At 38.3% G+C, this 20548-nt stretch overlaps 1 protein-coding gene across 7 annotated transcripts in view; it reads left to right on the top strand.

Annotated features, from left to right (window-relative positions):
* The window catches only part of LOC106875879 (uncharacterized), a 46771-nt gene that overhangs the window by 12036 nt on the left and 14187 nt on the right, over positions 1 to 20548 (top strand). For 6 of the 7 annotated variants that reach the window (XM_089345929.1, XM_089345956.1, XM_089345945.1 and 3 more), the window contains 9 exons: positions 2992 to 3156; positions 3956 to 4067; positions 5221 to 5340; positions 7480 to 7615; positions 10262 to 10333; positions 11891 to 12023; positions 15810 to 15974; positions 18053 to 18249; positions 18894 to 19020. In XM_089345929.1, coding sequence (XP_089202055.1) covers positions 2992 to 3156; positions 3956 to 4067; positions 5221 to 5340; positions 7480 to 7615; positions 10262 to 10333; positions 11891 to 12023; positions 15810 to 15974; positions 18053 to 18249; positions 18894 to 19020 — 1227 coding nt within the window. The remainder of the gene's footprint in view (positions 1 to 2991; positions 3157 to 3955; positions 4068 to 5220; positions 5341 to 7479; positions 7616 to 10261; positions 10334 to 11890; positions 12024 to 15809; positions 15975 to 18052; positions 18250 to 18893; positions 19021 to 20548) is intronic. The other variant, XM_089345965.1, reaches the window with a different exon arrangement.

Genomic DNA, 20548 nt, shown 5'->3' with positions numbered 1-20548 from the left:
CGTTGCCAGTTCCCCTAGACTGGCTCTTGTGCAGGTGGCACATAAAATACACCATCTTGAGCGTGGCCGTTGCCAGTACCGCCTGACTGGCCTTCGTGCGGGTGACACGTAAAAGCACCCACTACACTCTCTGAGTGGTTGGCGTTAGGAAGGGCATCCAGCCGTAGAAACTCTGCCAAATCAGATTGGAGCCTGGTGTAGCCATCTGGTTTCACCAGTCCTCGGTCAAATTGTCCAACCCATGCTAGCATGGAAAGCGGACGTTAAACGACGATGATGATCGTGAGAGATTTATTATTGCTTATATATATATATGAAGACTTGTTGCTTGAGTAAACTTGTCAAGCCAAGTGAAATCATAGTTGTGGTTAATGTTGGTTAATACTTGAATGGTGCTTTTTATGTGCCACTGGCACTGGCAACGATCACGCTCGAATGGTGCTTATAACGTGCCAATCACATGGTACTGTCATCGGCCATGACAACAATTTCACTTGCCTCAACAGGTCTTTGCAAGTGCAGTTTGTAAAGACCTGTTGAGGCAAATGAAATTGTTGTTGTGGCCAATGACTGTACCGCCTGATTGGTATCCGTGCCAGTAGCACAACATTCGGGAAGAATTTCTTGCTTTGAAATCAATACATGTAACGACTAGAGGTGAAGATTTATTTCAAATGGTCAGCTCAGCCTTGAAAGATTTTGATTTACCATATGAAAAAAAGAGTGGTCATACTACAGATGGCACTCCATCTCTGGTAGGTCATGTAAAAGGGTTTGTAGCTCTGATTAAGAATGAACTTAAGAAGTGTCTTTTGGATCTGGAAACTTTGTGTCTCTGCTTTATTCATATGGTAAGTTCATGTGAAAAGTCTCTCAACATGGGCAATGTAATGAAAGTTGTGACAAAGGCCGTTAATTTGATAAGAAGCAAAGGGTTGAATAATAGGGAATTTAAAGAATTTTTGAAAGGTCTTGAAGCTGAATATCGGGATTTATTGTACCATTGTGACATTAAGTGTTTAAGTAAGGCCCAAATGCTTAAGTGATTTTGTGAACTAAAGTGAAAATTTTTATGGATATTAAAGGTGTACCTATTATAGAACTGGAAGATAAAATGTTTTCAAAGTGATTTAGCATTTTTAGTAGACATAACTAGTCATTTAAATAATTTGAACTTGAAGCTACAAGGCTCCAATGAGCTAATAACCAGTTTGCTTTCTCATATCAAAAGCTTTGAATCAATGCTTCATTTATTTGTCACACAATTGAAAAAAATGTGCTTCACACATTTTCTGAAATTGAGTGAACAAAATCCCGAATCAACAAAGGAATATTCTGATAAATGTGAAAGTAGATTTGAAGAAATACAAGATAAAATCGAACTACATGTTTTTGAAACACCTTTTTATGTGTGTCCTGAGGAGGCTGCAGATTCCTTACAATTAAAATTGATTGATTTGCTGTCAGATGATTTAATAAAATTGAAACATAGTAATCTGTCTTTATTGGACTTCTACAAACCCGTCAATCCTGAGAAATTGCCTGCTTTACATAAAAATGCCTTGAAATTTGTATCTCAATTTAGGACAACTTATCAATGTCAGCAGTTTTTTTCCAAATTGAATTATGCAAAAAATCGTCTTTATACCAGACTTACTAACGAAAACTTGAGAAATGAACTAAGAAAAGCAGTTTCTTCAAAGACGTGATATTCCTAAACTTTCAAAAAAAATTTTTAAAATGTAGTTTTATCCTTCTCACTAAACAAAGCCAAATTTTAAAGTTAAGGTCAATTAGCTTTGATGAAATTATCACTAGGATAAATTTGTTCAAATATGTCATTTACACATAATAGTATTTAGGTATTAATGTAATTTTTCAAAATTAAATTTGGTTTGTGCTTGACTGTTATGATTTGTCCAACATTAGGATAGGTGCATTTTGAATAATATAGAATACCTCATAAGTAATATAAACATCCTCTATTCAGTGGCAGCATTAATGAAGATGTTACACATTAATTTAATGTGTTAAACTTATCTGTTTTAATGTATATCGAATTATACATAGATACAAGACTCAGAACTTGTGATCCACCTGTGGACCTTTTTTTTTTTTTTTTGGAAATTTTTACCTGCTGCACTAAAAAGTTTTCCCACCTCTGCTTTAAAGGATGAAAGGAAAAGTCAATCTCGGCAGAATTAGAAAATAACTCAGAAAATAACGACAGACAAAATGGTGCTAAGCATTTTGTGAAAGTTATCTTCTGGTAAAAGTTATCTTCTTGAGTCATGCTGTCTCATAAGGGCTGGTTTCTTTGGCGTTACAAATTCCCCACATGGATGGGTCATCAGTCCATCACAGGATTACTCATTTTTGCCAGCTGAGTGCACTGGAGCAATGTGAAATGAAATGTTTTGCTGAAGAACACAATGTGTCACCCAGTCCAGGAATTGAAATCACAATCTTATGATCATGAGTCCAACACCCTAACCACCAAGCCATATGCCTTGGCAAACAATTCTGTCTGCTTGCTGCCTGATATGATAGTAAAATATTAAATGCAATCAGGAGTCCTAATGCTACTAAAACCTTACAGAAAGATCACACTGTCATAAACAAATAAGGACATTACTACCTTTAGCTTCGAAAGAAAGATTGCTAGTTCCTCTCCACTCTGAAATCAGATGCATTTCCAGAAATAAGATACCTGATGATAATTGGAAGAAAACACACTTGTGATATATTCGTCGTCATGAGTTGCAGTTAGCAGGAGAGAAGGCAGGACTTTGCTTTCTATCTTTTGCCAACTATGGGTGCATAAGAGATGCAGTGAGACCACAGGTAAGCTTGTAAAGAACATCTTTTCAGATACTCATGGAAGTGTCTTTAATGTAAGTCTCTAAACCAATATGCTTTATTAATTAACAAAGCATCTTTTATTTTTATCCAGGTGGGTATTTTTAACGTCTGCATTGATTTTTTTTGCAGGATGCCACTTGGCGGAATTATCTGTTGGAAACTCTTAAGGCCTTACATGCCACAGAAGAAGAGAATGTGACTGAAACCAATGCATTGAAAATGTTTTACGCTAACAATTATTTACGAAACTTTTATGAAGCACTTGGGAAGTTTTTGGATGTTCAAAATGTTTGGGTAAGAAAATACCATTCCAAATGATGATGCTGATTTTTTTAATTGATATTTAAAATTTTATTTTTATTAGTATTTATTATTTTTGTTCCTTTTCTACAGTTTTCAGTCTTAAAACTGGCCATACTAGATCACCACTTTCGGTGGTTTTATATGTTTTGTATCGATGCCTAGTGCTCTAGTGGAGGTACATAGCTTATTGGTTAGGGTGTTGGAATCATGATCGTGAGATAGTGGTTTCGGTTCCTGAACCAAGCAATGCATTGTGTTCTTGAGCAAAGCACTTCATTTCCTGATGCTCTAGTCCATTCAAATAGCAAAAATGAGTAATATAGTGAGGACATGACAGGCCTAGCAAGCCAGTAATGGATGATGAATCTGCTTAAAGAAACAAACAAAAGGGAACTTCTAGACTTATGAGCCATTGGACTACCCTGGTGTTGGGTATTATAGATATTTTTTTTTTACCTAGTACTCTGGCTGATTCTTATTTTATTGTGTGTATGTATATTAAATTGGCATTACTCAGTCAGGGTTAGTGAGGAAGAAGCAAAAAAAATTCATTACATTTCTTTGTGCCCGAGTCACCTTGCATTTTCTTCTGTCAAGGTTGATGAAACAAGTGCCTAAGTCCTTGGCTATAACTCATTAACACTCTTGAAGGCAGTGCTCCAACATGGCCAGAATCCAGTCAAAAATTAATGAAACTATAAAAGCATACCTGTGTAGTTATTTCTCTCTTTCATGCTCTCTCACACACACACACACATACATTGTTTTTTTACTGCTTTTTTTTTTTCAGCATTCCAATCACAAATTTATAGGTGGATGTCTGCAAACATTGAACTTCTCCAACCAAGCAGATTCTACAATATCATTAGCTGCCATAACTGGGCCCGATTTCAAAACAATCAGTATCCTTAAAATTCATTGTATTTTCAATTTTGAAGTGTCTTGAGATCCTTTTTTTTATGTATCTAATCGGTACAGTTGAAACACGGGTAGGTCTATGTAAAGCTGTATATATAAAAAGAATTAAAGATAATGCTACGCTACTTCATAATAATTCTTTTTATTATTATTGTTGATATTATATACCCCAGGAAACCTCTATGGTTATGGTAATATTTTCAGAATTATCCAATGGAATATATCTCTAAATTCTCATCTTATGAGAATATTACTGGATTTATATATTAACTGTTGAATACCTAACTAAGAGCAAACTTGTAAACATTTGGAGTAAATCTTTACTATTTACAAATATATATATATACATAAGTTCCAAAATTTAAACAGAAACAAAGCAAAGGAACAAATGGAAAATTCATACACAGGATAGGACCTTGCTCAATCCTCATCAGTTATCATCCGAAAGATCCTTACAATTTCATGCTTTTGACTAGGAATGAACAACATCCCGTCTTGTCTTGAGTGTGGATTTTCTATATGTAAAAGAATATATATATACACACAAATATATATAGATGACGGGCTTCTGTCAATTTCCATCTACCTAATCCATACACAAGGCTTTGATCAGCCTGAGGCCTTATAGTACAAGACACTTGCCCAAGGTGCCATGCGATGGGACTGAACCCAGGACCATGTGGTTGGGAAGCAAGCTTCTTTACTACACAGCCATGCCTACTCCTATGAACTGCTAAATAGGAAATTTAGAGTGAATGTAGTATAATGTATAAGTGAGCATGTGAGATGAGTGCATTGCAAATCAATAGATCAATCTGTGTTATTTAGCCCTTGGTTAACCCTGAATGAGCATTCTATGTATTTTATGTTCAAACTGGCCAGATCCAGCCTTTCACACGTACCATTACAATGTTGTAAAAATAAACAATCACACTATTGAAATTCCAAAGCTATGATATAATGCATGATTAATTCAAAACAGTGGAAATGTATAAGTGTTGCATTTGGTAGAGTAATCTGAATGCTAAAGAGTTAAGACAGAATGTGTTTGGAAGGAGAATATTGCTATTGTTTCTAGCAGGTTAGGTAAACAGTTAAAAGTTCCTTCTTCTTAGAAGATTATTTCTTAACTTGAAGAAATCATCACACCCAAGGTAAATGACTCCAGCCTGCTTAGCTTGGAGGAAAAATTTGTTCATGAGATTAAAGTGAATGAAGAAATGTTTGACCTGTCTTGTCAAACTTTGTATGACACAAGTAAGTTTTATTTTATTTCAACCTTGTCTTCCATCCAATTCATTTTCCTAAATACAAATTATTCTACACATATTTTGCTAATAAATAATATTCAATCTGTTGACCAATTTTCCGCCCGTGTTTTATTGTTTGTCACCAAGTTAGCTCTGATGAAGTACACCTATTAACTTAGTGTTCCAGCCATGACCATCCCATCTTTTTTGTATTTCTAAGACCCCATTGTCCAATTTGTACGCTTTAAAATTTTAGGATGTGCTTAGAGGGAAATTTAGCAACTAGTATATCAAATGATTATTAGAAGATTCTTCATCTGCTCCATGTGTCCTGACACTAGAGATGAAGAATTTTATTTTGCTCCAAAAGTTCTGTCATCAAATTAAATCTCAAATTGTTGCATTCACACTCTAACCTTTCATCATCTGGCACAAGATCACCCCATCTAATGCTCTTACCTCAAAGCTTCTTCATCTCGTAAGTTACTTGGTGACCCTGCCAGTGCTGGTACCATGTAAAAAGCATTCAGTCCTCATTGTAAAGTGGTTGGCATTTGGAAGGGCGTCCAGCTGTAAAGACCATGCCAAAACTGACCTCGCCTGTGCTGGTGCCACATAAAAAGCACTCAGTCCACTCTGTGGAGTGGTTGGTGTTGGGAAGGGCATCCAGCCATAAAAATCATGCCAAAGCAAACTCAGAAGCCTGGTGCATCCAGCCCATGCCAGCATGGAAGGCAGATGTTAAATGATAATGATGATGATGCTTAACCATGTTCCATGCTGGTATGGGTTCAACAGTTCCACAGGATCCTATGAGCTTGAGGGCTGTGTTGGTTAATAAAGAATGCTCTTCCTAGTGTCAGTCACTTTACAGATTGTACTGGGTGCTTTTTTTCATGGCACCAGCACTAATGGAAGTAACATGCAAGACAAGATCCCTTCACTAATTGGTGGGTGCAGTATTGAGGGAGTTGGCATTGTACCTGGTGTTGAGAATCTAAAGTAGGAAAGAAGGACAGGAACATGGGTCTCTAGAGGAGATACATGGGTAACTTACCCAGTAATTTTTTAAAAACACACCGATACTAGTACAACATACTGGTACCAGATAAAAAAAAAAAAACACCCAGTGCACTCTGTAATGTGATTGACATTAGGAAGGGCCTCCAGCTGTAGAAACCATGCTGTAACAGATGATTGGAGCCTGGTGCAGCCCTCTGGCTTGCCAGCCCTTCTCAAACCATCCAACCCATGCCAGCATGGAAAACATGTTAAATGATGATGATGATAATATGTTAGGAATTTATAATAAATAGAAATTGAATGGAATTGCATTTATTTATTCAATATATTTGACAATAGAATGGTCATTCAGTTATGGTTTTAAATATTCTGTGAACTAGTAGACAACATAATGGTTGCACTTCTATGAACTTAGTAGCACCAAGGAAATAACCAGCAGCAGGCTCAAACCAGTTACATCCTGAAGAAAGAGACATGGCTATGGCTTTGAGACGATTATTGTGACGTGAAAAGACATTCGAGCAAGATCGTTCGTCGCCTTCCTGGCACGTGAAAAGACATCCGAGCAAGATCGTTGCCAGTGCCGATGAGCTGGCCCCTATGCAGGTGGCACGTAAAATACACCATTTCAATTGTGGCCGTCGCCAGTACCGCCTGACTGGCCATCGTGCCGGTGGCACATAAAACACCCAGTACACTCTCTGAGTGGTTGGCGTTGGGAAGGGCATCCAGCTGTGGAAACTCTGCCAGATCAGATTGGAGCCTGGTGTCGCCTCCTGGTCTACCAGTTCTCAGTCAGATCGTCCAACCCATGCTAGCATGGAAAGCGGACCTTAAACGATGATGATGATGATGATGAAGTTGTTAACTTTGGATGAAGCAAACTGAATTGCAATATTTAAAAAAAAACAAAGTTGGTGTGTTGGCCGAATTGTTAGCACACCTAGCAAAATGCTTAGTGGCATTTCTTCTGTCTCTATATTCTGAGTTCAAATGCCCCTGAGGTTGACTTTACTTTTTGTCCTTTTGGAGCTGATAAATAGGTTCTTTAAAAGAGTTCTATTCCAAAGACGGATGATTGCTGAACCAGCTTTTATATTTTCTCTCTTATTTTATTTTTCAGCATACTGTTTATCTCGAACTGTTGACAAATGTTTACTGTTTGAGATAAGCTGTGACAGTGATGGAGATGGAATGAGCAGTTCTTTAAAGAATACTCTTCATTGTGAAGGGAAGACGTATACTTCAATAAACTTGAGGTTTGTTGTTTGTTTTTAGTCTCAGGTCAATCATGATTGATCAAAAATCCGTGATCAGAAGTGTTCCAACTGACCGTCTTGTTGTTTTCCTTGTCACACTGTTTTTGAATGTGTCCTTCTTTCTTAAGATGGTAGAATGTGATTTGAGAGAGATTTGACTGCTGTTTCTAGCAATTCGAGCAACTACTTTGAGGCTTCCTCTATTAGTTCCTTCTACTAGTCATTACTGTTTACCTGTATTTTGACATCATCGTCTGATTAAAGATGGTAAAGTGGCAGTATGCGTAGAATACTGAACAAAATAAAATGTCTTGTAATTAGTTATGCTACCTTTCATTGCGAGATCAAATGCTGCTGATATCCCTACTCCCAAATTCTGTGGCTTCCATGGCCACATTGTTATGTTCTTTGGTTGGTATTGTAATTTATTTAGGTTAAATTTGCAGAAAGTATATATACAAATCTCATCACATGTATGTTATGTTAGTGGTAAACTCAGTAATGCATTAGTGAGTATTCAGTAATGCATTAGTGAGTACTCAGTAATGCATTAGTGAGTACTCAGTAATGCATTAGTGGATAAATGTTTCCTTTATTTGTGGATTTTCAACACAACCTTAGGTTTCATGCTTATACAGGGTTTGCATTAAAAGAAAATGATGATAAACTCTAAATTTTGGATTTGGCTATAAAATTCAAAATTGAGATGGATTACCATCATTTTTTAAGTGGAACACTGTAAACACATGAATCCTATTACCAATAAACTGGTGCATCATAGAAAAATATCTTATGGCATTGATTCCACCTGAATTGTACAGACACTATCAAAAATGATTAGTGAGGTGGAAGCTTACAAGTAATTGTTGAGAATGCATAATATAAAATATCCAAAATTCATAAAAAAAAAATAAAGAAATGTATATTTAAAAATTACTTGATACAGTGAAAATTGATATAGTGAGAATTACTTGATTATAGTTTTACTAAGTATAGAAAAGATTTTTTTAAAAATTAATTTTAAAAATTCTTTATCAGAATGTCACTAACCTTTTTTGGAAGAAGCTTCTTTCTAGTGTGTATGCATACTTTTGGTTGTCTTTTCAAACACACGTGTTCTTGGAGATGAGTGGGTGTGTGGTAAGTAGCTTGCTTACCAACCACATGGTTCCGGGTTCAGTCCCACTGCGTGGCACCTTGGGCAAGTGTCTTCTACTATAGCATTGGGCCAACCAAAGCCTTGTGTGTGGATTTAGTAGACTGGAAGAAGCCTATTGCTGTATATATAATATATATATATATATATATATATATATATATATATATGTATATGTTTGTGTGTCTGTGTTTGTCCCCCATCCTCATTTGACAACTGATGTTGGTGCGTTTACGTCCCCATGACTTAGCGTTTCGGCAAAAAGAAACCAATAGAATAAGTATTAGACTTACAAAGAATAAGTCCCGGGGTCAATTTATTCGACTAAAAGTGGTGCTCCAGCATGGCTGCAAGGCATTGCAATACTAATAACCTGGTGCAGAACTCAATATACATATACTTCAGGATGAAGCGTTAATCAGGGATTGAGCAATAATAAGAAAAAAAGAGATGACCAAGGAATAAACAATTATCTTAGAGACTTCATTAGCTTAATGCTGTTTCTGCTATTAGATGTGGTGAACTTATCATTGAGTGCCTGAGTGTGTGTGTGTGTGTGTATGTATATATATATATTAAATTCAAATTACGATATACGTAAACAAACAAACGAAGTTTGCTTTTTAGAAGCGTTGAGATGTCTTAGAAAGTTAAAGAAGTAATTTTAAATTCTCAAACGTAGGATAATGCTAATAATATAGCCTGAACAGGATAAACTACCCCTATTTTGCAGAAAAAAGTGTGGGCGGCCAGCCATGAGTCGAACTCACACCTCCATGATTACGAGTTGCGGTGCTCTCGACCATTTAAGCTAAACTGCCCAGCCACAAGTTTTTCTGCAAATTTAAGATGTGTATATATATATACATATAGTCCTTTAGTTATGATTTTCGGATATTTTATATTGTACACTGTATATGTATATACAGGGTTGGCCAAATGTCACCTGACAGTAAGTAAAAAATTCCATAAATCCTTAATATTCAATTTTACTTATTCATTCCAATTATGAATGTTTAATAACTGAATGCTGTGAGTTAAAATTACTGTTTTCTTTTTTCAACATATGTCTATTTATTAGCGAAGTCGTCTGATATAAAATAAATTTTTTTGTTTTGATCTTGGAATTAGATGTTTTTGATTTATTGTCAGGTGACTTTTGGCCTACCCTGTATACACACACACACACACACACACACACACACACACACAAACTATTTGACATGTAAAACTGTCAACTCAGACATGTTTTTTTTTCTCTCTCCATTTACTTTCTTCTTTTTTGAAGCATCAAACACTTTTACATTTTCCATACGTTTCAGACTAATACACACACACACATACATACTTATAAGTACATATATATACATTTACACATATATTTATATCTATGTACACATACATGAATACACATATACTCACATGCACACATTTGTATTTGTTCTCAGTTAGGTGTAGCTACATTTGTTACATTATACTTTATTTTTCAGTCCATATATTCTGGGAGAATGTCTTGTAGCTGACCATACAAATTCTGTCTTTCTGTGGGATATCAACAGAAGGTACCATTTCTTTCTTATTTCTACTATTTTCATTTCCAAGTCTTTTTTTTAATTCTTTATATTATTGTTGCTTCAATACTTCTTTTTGTTTATATAACTGTCCAACCCATGCTAGCATGGAAAGCAGACGTTACATGACGATGATGATATATGATGGACTCTGCCATTGAAGACGATGCATGAGCGTTCAGCTTTTGCCAATTGGTTTGTTTATAGTGATGAAATGTTCATGCTGTACATTAGCTCAAATAGACGTTGCTTGAACAGGTGCACTGTTTACCGTGCATCAAATGTTGAAGTGATCGCACAGTAACACGAGATGAAGTGTTTTACAGAAGAATACCATGCACAACCTGGTCTAGGAATTGAAATCACGATCTAGTGATTGTGAGTGCAACACCCTAACCACACGTCATTCACTCTCATGTTTATATATAAGGAGTGACTGTGTGGTAAGTAGCTTGCTTACCAACCACATGGTTCTGGGTTCAGTCCCACTGCATGGCACCTTGGGAAAGTGTCTTCTACTATAGCCTCAGGCTGACCAAAGCCTCATGAGTGGATTTGGTAGATGGAAACTGAAAGAAGCCTGTCATATATATATGTATATGTTTGTGTGTCTGTGTTTGTCCTCCAACCATCACTTGACAATCAATGTTGGTGTGTTTACGTCCCTGTAACTTAGTGGTTTGGCAAAAGAGACTGGTAGAATAAGTACTAGGCTTACAAAGAATAAGTCCTGGGGTTGATTTGTTCATCTAAAGGTGGTGCCCCAGCATGGCCACAGTAAAATAACTGAAACAAATGAAAGAACAAAAGAATATACTGGGTTCTCCGTGACCCGTTGGGTCACCAATAGTTCAAGTTACATGAAAAAACTGCATATCTCAGGAATCTGTGGTCCAATTTACTCAAAATTTATGTTATTCTGTTTGTATTCATATTTCAATGTTACCTTACTTTCAAAACATTTTCCCCATTATACCCCAGTTTGGTTATTTATATGTATGTGCTGGTGGCATGTGTAAAGACATTCGAGCGAGATCGTGCCAGTGCCGCTGGACTGGCTCCTGTGCAGGTGGCACGTAAAATACACCATTTTGAGCATGGCCGTTGCCAGTACCACCTGACTGGCTTTCGTGCCGGTGGCACGTAAAAACACCCACTACACTCTTGGAGTGGTTGGCGTTAGGAAGGGCATCCAGCTGTAGAAACTCTGCCAAATCAGATTGGAGCCTGGTGTAGCCATCCGGTTCACCAGTCCTCAGTCAAATCGTCCAACCCATGCTAGCAAGGAAAGCGGACGTTAAACGATGATGATGATGATATAAGTATGGTGATGCAAACAGGAAGAATATTTGATGAGTACCAATGCATGAAACTTTTGGAGCTTGAGTCACTTTGCAGTGGCAGCCCAAAGATCATTTTAATTTCATTTCGTTGAATTTTCATTTGAAAGTTTTTTAGTTTCATTTTTAAATTTCGGTCCAAGAGAATGTCTTCCTTTATATTTTACCCTTTCCTTTTTGCTTATTTTGACTCTCACATTTGTTTCAGTGTTCAGAATGTGGTTAATCAACACCCTCACCGATTCCCTTGCAAATCAAATTGGTGTAATGTCCACTACGCTTCACATCCAAGGTCATTTGTTTTCACTAATCAATCAGCTATGGAACTGATGGATATCAGGGTTTGTATTCATTTTGATAATGGTCATCATTATCCTTATCTTTTAACATCTGTTTTCCGTGCTGGCATGGGTTTGATGGTTTGACAGGATGGAGCTGGAGACCTGCCCAAGACTCCAGTTGTATGTTTTGGCATGGTTTCTATGGTTGGATGCCCCTCCTAATGCCAGCCAGTTTACAGAGGGTACAGGGTGCTTTATACGTGACCATGGCTCAGGTTCTTTTACGTGGCACCAGCACAGGTTCTTGTATGTGGCACTGGCACAGGTTCTTTCCTACATGGCACTGCCATGAGTGCTTTTTATGTGGCAGTCACTATTAACAATTTTATTTGCCATTTATATGCTATCACTATTTCTAAACTTGAGAGCCCCCTTCGGTCATGAATGATTGTACTGAGAAAGACCCCCTTCGGTCATGAATGATTGTACCGAGAAAGTTACCCTTCTGAGGTACAAGTCCAGGCAAGGTTGTTTATGGAAGGCCAACAGCCTCCTCTCTCCACATTACTGATGTTATCCAAGAGAAAGGAAAATGCCAATACAGCTTGGCACCAGTGAAGTTGCAATTCATTTTTATAGCTGAGGGAACTGGTGCAGTGTGAAATAAAGTGTCTTGCTGAAGAACACAATACGCAACCTGGTCCAGGAATTGAATTCACTAGTAAGGTAAGGGTTGGCAATGAGTAAAGTAAAGAATTCAGAGTACATGTAGGGGTTCACTAAGGATCAGTGCTCTTCCCCCTCTTGTTCATTATAGTCCTCCAGGCAATAACAGCAGAATTCAAGACAAGCTGCCCTTGGGAGCTCCTCTAGGCTGAAGACCTTGCTCTTATAGCTGAATCTCTACCTGAACTAGAGAAGTTCCTAGCAGAAACCTAAGTCTTAGTAAGTAGGAAGGTAGACAAATCACTAATCCCTTCAGGTAGATGGCCCTTCTCGATCTGCAGAAAAGGTGTTGGTAGAGACTCCATAAGATGTGCCCAGTGTAAGCTTTGGCCACATAAAAGGAGCAGCAATATCAGAGGAAAGTTAACAGGGAAAATAGCTTTTGTGTGTGGTAGATGTACAGGTACAATAAACACTAGAAATGTGCAGAAAATAGGGTCCATCAACTACTAGTGGGGCAAGCTAGAGGTAGTAGATAGCTTTTGTTATCTATGTGACCAAATTAGTAGCGGAGGTAGATGCTCTGAGAACGTAGCTGTGAGAATAAGATTAGGCTGGGAAAAGTTCAGAGAGCTCCTACTCCTGCTGGCAACAAAAACCTCTCTCTCTCTCAGAGTGAAAGGCAGATTGTTTGATGCCTGTGTGTGAACAGTAACGCTGTATGGCAGTGAAACATGGGCTGTGACAGCTAAGGGCATGCGTAGGCTTGAAAGAAATGAAGCAAGTATGTGCAGTGTCAGTGTGCATGTTCGACAGAGTGTAAGCATCATGAGAGGTATCAGATGCAGTGTGCAAAAGAGACGACTGCGCTGGTATGGTAATGTGATGCGTGTGTACAAGGACAGCTGTGTAAAGAAGTGCCTATCTCTAACTGTGGTGGGAATCTGTGATATAGGTAGACACAGGAAGACGTGGGATGAGGTAGTGAAGCATGATCTTTGGACTTTGAGCCTCACAGAGGCAATGACTAGTGACCAAGACTTTTGGTGATGTGTTGTGCATGAGGACCTTTCAAGCCAAGTGCACCTGTGCTGGTAGCACATAAAGAACACTTTGTGAGATTTGGGCCTCACGGAGGCAAAGTGGCTGGGTTCCTTTTGAGTGTTGGTCCTCATGGAGGTAAAGTGGCTGAGTTCCTTTTGAGCATTGCGCCTCACGGAGGCAATGACCAAGACCTTTGGCACTATGTCGTACTTCAGAAGAAGATCCATCAAGCTGAGCAAAATCGCAGTCATGGCAGATATCAGTGGCACGTAAAAGCACTGCAGTGTCACACAAATGGTGCCCATGCCAGCAGCATGTAAATGCACCCATTACACTTTTGGAGTGATTGGTGTTAGGAAGGGTATCCAGCCATAGAAAGCCAAGCCAGATCAGCCCTCCAGTGTGCCAGCTTGGTCAAACTGTCCAACCCATGCCAGCATGGGAAATGGATGTTAAATGATGATGGTGACCTCAAGATTGTGAGCCCAATACCCTAACCACTGACCCATGCACCTTCAATCTTACATATATATATCATTTGATATGGCAGCATTATTACCAGTTTTGAGAAACCATTTGATATGCCATTACTGTTACCAGCAGTATCATCTTCATTAAAAGAATGTAAATGCAAGTATAGCTTTGTGGTTAAGATGCTTGCTTCCCAACCAGGTGGTTTTAGCAAGTGTCTTCTGTTATAGCCCTTGGCCAACCAATGCCTTGTTAGTAGATTAAGCAGATGGAAACTGAAAGATGCTCATCATGTTGTGTGTATGTATATATATATATGTGTGGCATGTATGTATATATGTGTAGCATATATATATATGTGTCTGTGGCTCTGTAAAGTAGTTGGTATTAGTAAAGGCATCCAGCAGTAGAAACCATGCCAAAACAGACAATTGGAGTCTGGACAACTGCCCAGCTGACCAGCTCTTGTCAAACTGTCCAACCCATGCCAGCATGGAAAACGGATATTAAATGATGATGATAATGATAAATCTCTGAAAGGGATGAAAGTACTAAATAAATAGTTTTTATCCAAATCCTGACTACTTTCTTTTCCTTAATATATATATCCTGTTCACCACTTCAAACAATCCTTACATACATATGTATGTGTGCATGTGGTTGTGTGAATTCTTGTTTAGATGTGCATGTGATGGTCGTAAATGAGCTGTTTCCACTCTTCTGTGAAAAAATATATCTAACAATGGGAAAATATTACCTTGTTTGGAAACAGGTGAGGATTGGTGATAAGATGGGCATTGACTGTAGGAAATCTTTCTCAACAAATCCCACCTGGCCCATGCAAGCATGGAAAAGTGCACGTTAAATGGCAGTGATGATGATGATGAACATTGATAGACGAACTCATTTGGTGGGGTTGTCACAGTTTGAGCCACCACATTTATGAGGGTCCTGCTCATCTCATATATCTTCTATACTATAAATTGCAGTGTTCTTGATTGATTGATTGATTGATTGAGTGTCGGCAGATTGACTCGAGAACGGTGCAGTGGAATCACGTGAAATTCAGCACAGAGCGGCAGCATGGTCCACTCATGTTCAGGAGATTTTTATTGCCCTCCAACTCCCCTCTCCACTTTGAATGGGATATTCCTATCTTAAAAAGTAGAAGACACTTGGCAAAGGTGCCACACAGTGGAACTGAACCCAGAAACATGTAGTTGGGAAGCAAGCTTCTTACCACACATCTACTATAGATATGTACTAGCTGTTTTTCCCGGTTTCACTCGGGCAGTGTGGTGGATTTGGCTAAAGGCTATTTCCTATGTATATTTTGAATAATAAAAAGAACTAAAAATTAAAAAAAACAAAAATTCCCAAAACAATACGATGCTAAGGATTTTGCAGATCGATATTGTGTGGTAAGAAGCTTGCTTCCCAACTACATGTTTCTGGGTTCAGTTCTACTGTGTGGCACCTTTGCCAAGTGTCTGCTACTATAGCCTTGGGCTGACCAAAGCTTTGTGAGTGGATTTGATAGATGGAAACTGGAAGAAACCCATCATATATATGTGTGTGTGTGTGTCTATGTATGTTTGTCTTTGTGTATCTCTGCTAAAGCAATTTTTATTTTGATATTTTGTCTTGAATCTTTTCTTGTTGCAGACATCATGTAGAAACCCAAGAGATATATTTGCTCTTCCGAATAAGTTTCTGTCTAAGGATGAAAGAATTTCTGCCTCATGTTGTTCTCGGACCAATCCATTCCATCATTTTGTAGCTACAAATCATGGTTTGTTTCTCATAGATGAAAGATTTCTGGGTCATCCAGTAAGTTGAAGAATATATGACTCAATAAATTTTGATTATAATTGTGTTTTTGTATTTGGTTTGCAATATACTTGATATGAACTTTTGTTGGAACACATTCTGTTGTATCTCAGGAGCATAATTATGCCAATAATAAACACCTGTTCTGGTTCTATTTCATTTGGCAGTCTTGAAACAGACCTGGAGTATAGAGAGGGCATGTCGTTGACAAGATTGCTGATGGTGATGAAAGGACTTGATAAGCCTAGCTGATTATTGATTTCACCAAACGATTAATCAAGCAATCAATAGCTTAAATGTTAATGAACTGACTAATAATAATAACAAAAGAGGTGAAATAGAACCAGTGCTTGTGTTTGTTATTGGCATAATGACTCTCCCTAAATTCAACAAAAAGGTTATAATTTCTATAATGTTACACTTGGGGATGGTCATATTTTGCCAATTAAACACATTTGGTCTTTTGTTCAGCTTTATTACTATTATCTTGGTTTCTTTGTTTAAAGTTCTTTTGTCATCCATTCTGTGACCTCTTCAGCAACTCTCTATCAAATACATAAAAGATTATAATTTCATTTTTATTTTTATTTTACCATCTTGAATTTCTTTAGTCTGACTCAACTATGCTAGTGGCTATGTAGACTGGTGGATTCTCATAGTGTTCCTTTGATAATTATATTGACAAAATTGAGTTGTAGGTGGATTCACTTGACATCCTGTAAGGTACTACAATACTTGCTACTTCAATGTATACCTCACAAGTCAGTCAGTCAGTCATTTTTTTGTCACGTTTTTAACAAGTTATAGTACTGGAAAATTAACTCTAAATGTTTAATATCTCAGCCAGAGCATAGTGCAGTCCTAGAAACATTAGCCACCTTTATATCTTTTATCTCTTAATTGCTTCAGTCAGTTGACTGTGGCCATGCTGGGGCACCATTTTGTAGAATTTTTAGTCAAATGAATCAATCCTACTACTTTTTGTTTTAAACTTGGTGCTTACTATATCAGTCACTTTTGCTGAACTGCTAAGTTACAGGGATGTAAACACATCAATACTGGTTGTCAAGAGATGGTGGGGGACAAACATAGACACAAAGACACACATACTTATGTATATGACAGGCTTCTTTTGGTTTCCGCCTACCATATCCATTCACAGGGCTTTGGTTGGCTTGAGGCTATAGTAGAAGACACTTATCCAAGGTACCACACAGTGAGACTTTACCTTGAACCATGTCACTGGCAAGCAAACTTCTTACCACATAGCCATGCCACCCCTATATTTCCACAGAATTTCGCCATATCACTTATACCTTCTCTGTGGCCAGGTACTTTTAGAAAAGTTCACTCTGTTGCAAAAATTTTAATTTCTGGCTTTAGGATAATTTCGTCCACCCTACTAGGCTTAGATACCTGAAATATTAAAGAGTCATGAATGGTACCCTTCTCTTCCTGACAAAGAAGTAAAAGGAAAAAGGTAGTGGACAGTAAATGTTCCCACCAGTATCTCAACAATAGACTACCACCCTATCCCAAGTGTACTTGTCTCACGATCAATGGGAATATGACGAAGCATGTGAAAGGCAAGAGAGTGAAGCAGAAAGGTTTGGTGAGAGGTATGAGTATTCACAATCCTATATTTGAAATACAGTAATAAACAGTTTAGGCATTTAAGTGTTGACGATTTTTTAACCCCTAGGACAAATTTGACTAATTGGATCTATACTCAAATATTCCAGTCTTGATTATCCTGTCTTGTTTTCAGGCATAGTGTATCTAGGCCCCCACATGGTCCTACATTCCCTTCCTTCCTTGTATAAAAATGATAAGGTGCTGTTTGAGGGAGTTAGGCTATTCCTTTAGTTTGAATGACTACTTTGTGGCTCAACACGTGAAAGAAATGGTGCGGGAATGGAATTTTGCTTGTTTGAGAGAGAGGAAAAAAGCACAATTAATAAATTAGTTCGTTTTCTAAATTAAAGATGTGACAGTTAAAATTACTGTTAAATGAATATAATGAATTTCAAGTGAAATAGTAAATATTCATATATTTTTACCTGGTTTTGCTTCAACAGGTGTTACAATGGCAGCACATGCTAGAAGGAATCCCCCATTATTTATCACCAATCCAAGGTGCTGTCCAGTCTTCAGGTGATGAAGTTCTTCTAGCTGCCAGCCAGTATCCAAATGAGGCCATATGTGTACAATATCGAACAGATCCTAATCACCCACCTATAGCTATGTGTTCTCCTTGGCGAATCTCAAGACCTGGGTATGGCTTTACATTTGCAATTAGTTAAAGTATTTCTTGTTTTTTCATGTTCTTCCTTGTTACTGAGCAAACCTGGGGTCAAAGGCATTTTAATTTTGTGGTTGGCATTAGGTATTAGAATCCATAGAATTGGCATTAGAATCCATGTGAAAACAGACATGGAGCCTAAAAAGCTCTTTAACTGGTCAGTTTCTTAGAAAATTACCATTTCTAAATCTCACTATGTGAGATATTCAGCAACAGTACTTTGTAGTAAAGATTGTTTGCCAAAGTAACATGGCATTCCTGGTTTAAGACGAATGTTGTTGTAATTTAGCCCCAGGAGACATCGTCTCCAGCTGGCTATACGACACAATCTGTGTCCTTATATATTTTTTTTTTTTTAAGGACACATCGTGTCATATAGCTAGCTGGAGATGATGTCTCCTGGGGCTAAATTACAACAACATTAGTCCTAAACCAGGACTGCCGTGTTATGTTGGCAAACAATCTTTACTGGTCAGTTTCTGTCAAAACCATGTCAGCATTTTAAACGATGATGGATGATTGTAGTGTGTATGTAACTATATTAACTTTTCTATTTCAGTTTCTCGATCATTTCTGAATTCACAGCTTATTAATAATTGAATTATTTCTTCTTCTAGAGATTTATACTTCATTGAAAAGATTATCAATCAAATCAAAGACGTCATCGTTCATGAAAGACTCTCTGATCCCATCGTTGGGGTTGCTGGGGAGGCTATCAATTCTGAGGGCATGTATGTTTTCCAGGTATGACTATGACTTATGTTATTTTTACTATACACACCTTAACAGTGGAGGGAACCTGTGAAAGAGGTAGACCCAGGAAGACCTGGGATAAGGTGGTGAAGCACGACCTTCGAATGTTGAGCTTCACGGAGGCAATGACAAGTGACTGAGACCTTTGGAGATATGGTGTGCTTCAGAAGACCTGTTGAGTCGAGCGAAATCATTGTCATGGCTGATGCCAGTACCGCCTCACTGGCATCCATGCTGGAGGCATATAAAAAGCATCATTCGAGCATGGTCGATGTCGGTCCCACTGGACTGACTCCTGTGCCAGTGGCACGTAAAAAGCACCATTCAAGCATGGTCAATGCCAGTACTGCCTGACTGGTCCCAAGTTGGTGTTAGGAAGGGCATCCAGCTGTAGAAACCTTGCCAGATCAGATTGGGGCCTGGTGCAGCCTCAGTTAAACCGTCCAACCCATGCCAGCATGGAAAGCAAACATTAAAAGATGATGATGACAACATCTGTTATCATTGAATTTGTTTTTGCATTTGAATGAATTCTTTCAAGACTAATTTTGTTTTGTTTGCCTTTGGAGAGATTTGCTCAAGACACACACACGTCTGTATGGTCTTGCTGTCATTTCAAATTGTGGCACTTCCTCTCTGTGATTTTATTGAATGGTCCTTATTTAAGTGAGAGGCCAAATAATTTTCTGTATTTTATAATTCAATCAGTTCTAAACAAACAACTTGTGATGTTGTTGTTTAATATATGTTTCATAATATGCATGACTAATTGTCATTATCATCAATGTCTTTTGATAAGTGTGATTGGTCACCCAAGTTGTTAAAACAATTGTAAACCATGAGGTGGTGAAGCACGACCTCCGAACATTAGGCCTCACCGAGGCAATGACTTGTGACCGTGACCTTTGGAAATAAGCTGTGCGTAAGAAGAACCGGCAGGCCAAGGCCTCTGCCAGGGATGTAGCCAGCCCACTTACGCGTAACATTCCTTTATTGGACACTAAACTCTGCTTGCGAAGACATGGTGAGGCATGTGAAATCGAAATCGAACTATATTTGTAGGAACACTAAACTCGGCTTGCGAAGACCTGTTGAGGCAAGCGAAAGCGAAATCATGATGGCACCTGTACCAGTGGAGCACTAAGAGCACCGTCCGAGCATGATCATTGCCAGAGCAGTTGTCTGGCTTCCGTGCCGGTGGCACGTAAATAGCACCAGCGTGATCGTTATCAGCGTCGCCTTCCTGGCACGTGAAAAGTCATTCGAGCGAGATCGTTGCCAGTGCCGATGGATCGGCTCCTGTGCAGGTGACACGTAAAATACACCATTTCGAGCATGGCTTTGGATCGTTACCAACGTTGCCTTCATGGCACTTGTGCCAGTGGCACGTGAAAAGACATTCGAGCGAGATAATTGCCAGTGCCGATGGACTGGCTCCTGTGCCGGTGACACGTAATACACCATTTCTAGCGTGGCCTTTGCGAGTAAGACATCCGAGTGAGATCGTTGCCAGTGCCGA

The sequence above is a fragment of the Octopus bimaculoides genome, chromosome 2 (genome assembly GCF_046866305.1).
Source record: "Octopus bimaculoides isolate indiv1 chromosome 2, ASM4686630v1, whole genome shotgun sequence".
Lineage (NCBI taxonomy): Eukaryota > Metazoa > Mollusca > Cephalopoda > Octopoda > Octopodidae > Octopus > Octopus bimaculoides.
The sequence above is the reverse complement of the archived record's forward strand: the minus strand, read 5'-3'. Positions and strand labels throughout refer to the sequence as shown.